Below are 2,580 nucleotides of genomic sequence, written 5' to 3'. Positions count from 1 at the left end.
CAATAATCTTACACTCTCCAGGCTGCCAGATATGTATATGTCTATATAGGATCATAGGATAGAGTATCAACACAAATTCTTCATTGAAATATGTAGTACTTAATACTAGTACTTAATACTATGATTGTCGATCATGAATAGGCAAGTAAAGATTGGGCTCAAAACATTCTCCTTCTTGTTCTGTTGAAGAATCTTGTTCCTTTTTTTTTGCTCGTTGGGGAAAGCGATGGGGAAATTCTGCCGAGGAACTTTGGTTTTAAGGCGTGGATAGGAAAGCCCATTTCACCTCTCAGAGAATAAGTTTCCACCTGCACCAGGAGTATATATATAGCTCTGGTGAGGAGTAGGAGCTCACACAGCCACTGAATCTCTCTTTCTGAAGACAAGACAGCAGCTCATCACATCACAAACCACAGCACCACAGAAGAAGAGATGGCCCAGATCAGAGCCCCTGTTATTGTGCTGCTCGTGCTCCTGGCTGTGGGGCTGTTCACTACTGAGGCTTCTGCAGCTAAACAAGGTCAATATTCTGCTGTGAAAGTTGTGTCTTAGTCCGTCTGTGTTATTACTGGAACACTGAAATAAACTGTTGGACAATTAGAGTTATATTTAGTCTTCATCAAGATTCCTCTTTAATTGTTGATTTGTTCATTTTTTACAGGACGTCGTAGAAGAGGCTGCTGTCAAAGCTATACTGGTGGGGAAATACCTTTTAGAGTTATCGTAGGCTATACCCTACAGATTGATACTGAAAACTGCAGAATCCCTGCCATCATGTGAGTATCTTTGATGTGATTATTTAGTTTTGAATTGAGGTTCAGGATTCTTTAGAGAACTTTAAATGATTCAGCAAGAAAAATACATTATACTGTAATTATAGTTGAATAGAAATATGAGTTAACAATGCTGTAAAAACAGAGTGTTGAATATGGACTTACGGTTTTGTATGTGTCTCTTCCAGATTTCACACTAAAAAGGGGAAAGATTTGTGTGCAGACCCTTCCCAGAGCTGGGTGATCCAACATGTCAACCGACTGGGGTAAGAATGACTCTCATAAATAACATTACAACTGTTATACAATTTACACTTGAATATTTAAAGGGATTTAGAATATAGTTGTTTATTATGAATGGTACAAACAGAGTTGGTACTCCTGAATGTAGACAGACTGAACATGTTTCAGATTTGACAACAGATACAACTCTAAATTAGAGATATTGAAATATAAGAGTGGCCTTAACAACTGAAAATAATATGAATGTTTCTAATGTATTTCAGGGACAAGGCGGTTCACATCAGGAAATCACAGTCCTAATCCGATGATGGGTTCTGGATACAGAGGAGCAGAACATGTGTATTTAACAGTCAGGAACTGAACATGTTAATAACCAGTGTAAATCTCCCATCCTGTTTCATCTGCTATCCATCTACCTATATTTTCTGGGCTGAATTTATATAAATAGATTTTGTAAATAAAAAATGTAGTTATAATATAACACTTTTTTATGAGCAATAAGGTTACGATCTCATTGTAAGACGATCAGGAAACTACATGTTTAAACTTTTTTTCATGAAAACATTTGTTACTTTTTGTCACTGTTACAATTTATATCTATAGTAAATGTATTATATTTTACTATAACCTGTTTGTATATGAAATAGGCTTTGTGATTGCAGAGTTTAATGGTTTGATCTCGTTTTATGGGCATCAGAAATTGCACACGCTGTAGCACTTTTATTCATAAAAGTATTGTATATGATCATATCATTGATCACATCTGTTGCTTTTAACTGTTACTTTACATTTTATGTCAATAATAAATATATTTTCTAAAGAATTCTCACTTGTTTTGTGTGTTCATCTTGTGTGGTATGAGTGGTGAATGGAAGATGAACCTTGGACAGTACAATGACAGACACTAACAGATGAAGCAGACAGAGACAAGATATTGAATAGTAACTGTGGAGGAGACTGCACCATGAGAGGTCACCAGTGGGTGGGGATGTAGTAACTGTAGAGGACACTACACCATGAGAGGTCACCAGTGGATGGATGTAGTAACTGTAGAGGACACTACACCATGAGAGGTCACCAGTGGATGGATGTAGTAACTGTAGAGGACACTACACCATGAGAGGTCACCAGTGGGTGGGGATGTAGTAACTGTAGAGGACACTACACCATGAGAAGTCACCAGTGGATGGGGATGTAATAACTGTAGAGGACACTACACCATGAGAGGTCACCAGTGGGTGGATGTAGTAACTGTAGAGGACACTACACCATGAGAGATCACCAGTGGGTGGATGTAATAACTGTAGAGGACACTACACCATGAGAGATCACCAGTGGGTGGATGTAGTAACTGTAGAGGACACTACACCATGAGAGGTCAGCAGAGGGTGAATCACTCTCACAGTGTTTCTTATCAAGAGATGACATACAGTACATTCACTTTGGATGTGTCTGTGGTGTTTAAAACCTCTACCGCTTCTCTCTCCCGGATCCGGGATCCTGCTCATCAAAAAAGCTGACTAGCATAGCCTAGCCTAACGGGACAGGGATATCATATAATATA

General features: G+C 38.5%; 1 protein-coding gene across 1 annotated transcript; it reads left to right on the top strand.

Annotated features, from left to right (window-relative positions):
* Positions 1 to 331: 331 nt before the first annotated feature.
* On the top strand, positions 332 to 1,839 carry LOC139551323 (C-C motif chemokine 20-like). Its single transcript, XM_071362826.1, has 4 exons — positions 332 to 520; positions 662 to 776; positions 962 to 1,039; positions 1,280 to 1,839. The coding sequence occupies exons 1-4, from the start codon at positions 433 to 435 to the stop codon at positions 1,314 to 1,316; spliced, it is 318 nt and encodes a 105-aa protein (XP_071218927.1). The 5' UTR covers positions 332 to 432; the 3' UTR covers positions 1,317 to 1,839.
* Positions 1,840 to 2,580: the final 741 nt, after the last annotated feature.

This window comes from Salvelinus alpinus, chromosome 23 (genome assembly GCF_045679555.1).
Source record: "Salvelinus alpinus chromosome 23, SLU_Salpinus.1, whole genome shotgun sequence".
Classification (NCBI taxonomy): domain Eukaryota; kingdom Metazoa; phylum Chordata; class Actinopteri; order Salmoniformes; family Salmonidae; genus Salvelinus; species Salvelinus alpinus.
Note: the sequence above shows the minus strand (reverse complement) of the source record. Positions and strands in the feature narration are given on the sequence as shown.

Excerpts from the sequence above, each read along its gene's own strand:
- LOC139551323 (XM_071362826.1), top strand. The coding sequence starts at position 433 with ATGGCCCAGATCAGAGCCCCTGTTATTGTGCTGCTCGTGCTCCTGGCT. Across the intron at positions 521-661 it reads GGCTTCTGCAGCTAAACAAG|GACGTCGTAGAAGAGGCTGC; the intron begins GTCAATATTCTG and ends CATTTTTTACAG. Across the intron at positions 1,040-1,279 it reads CAACATGTCAACCGACTGGG|GGACAAGGCGGTTCACATCA; the intron begins GTAAGAATGACT and ends AATGTATTTCAG.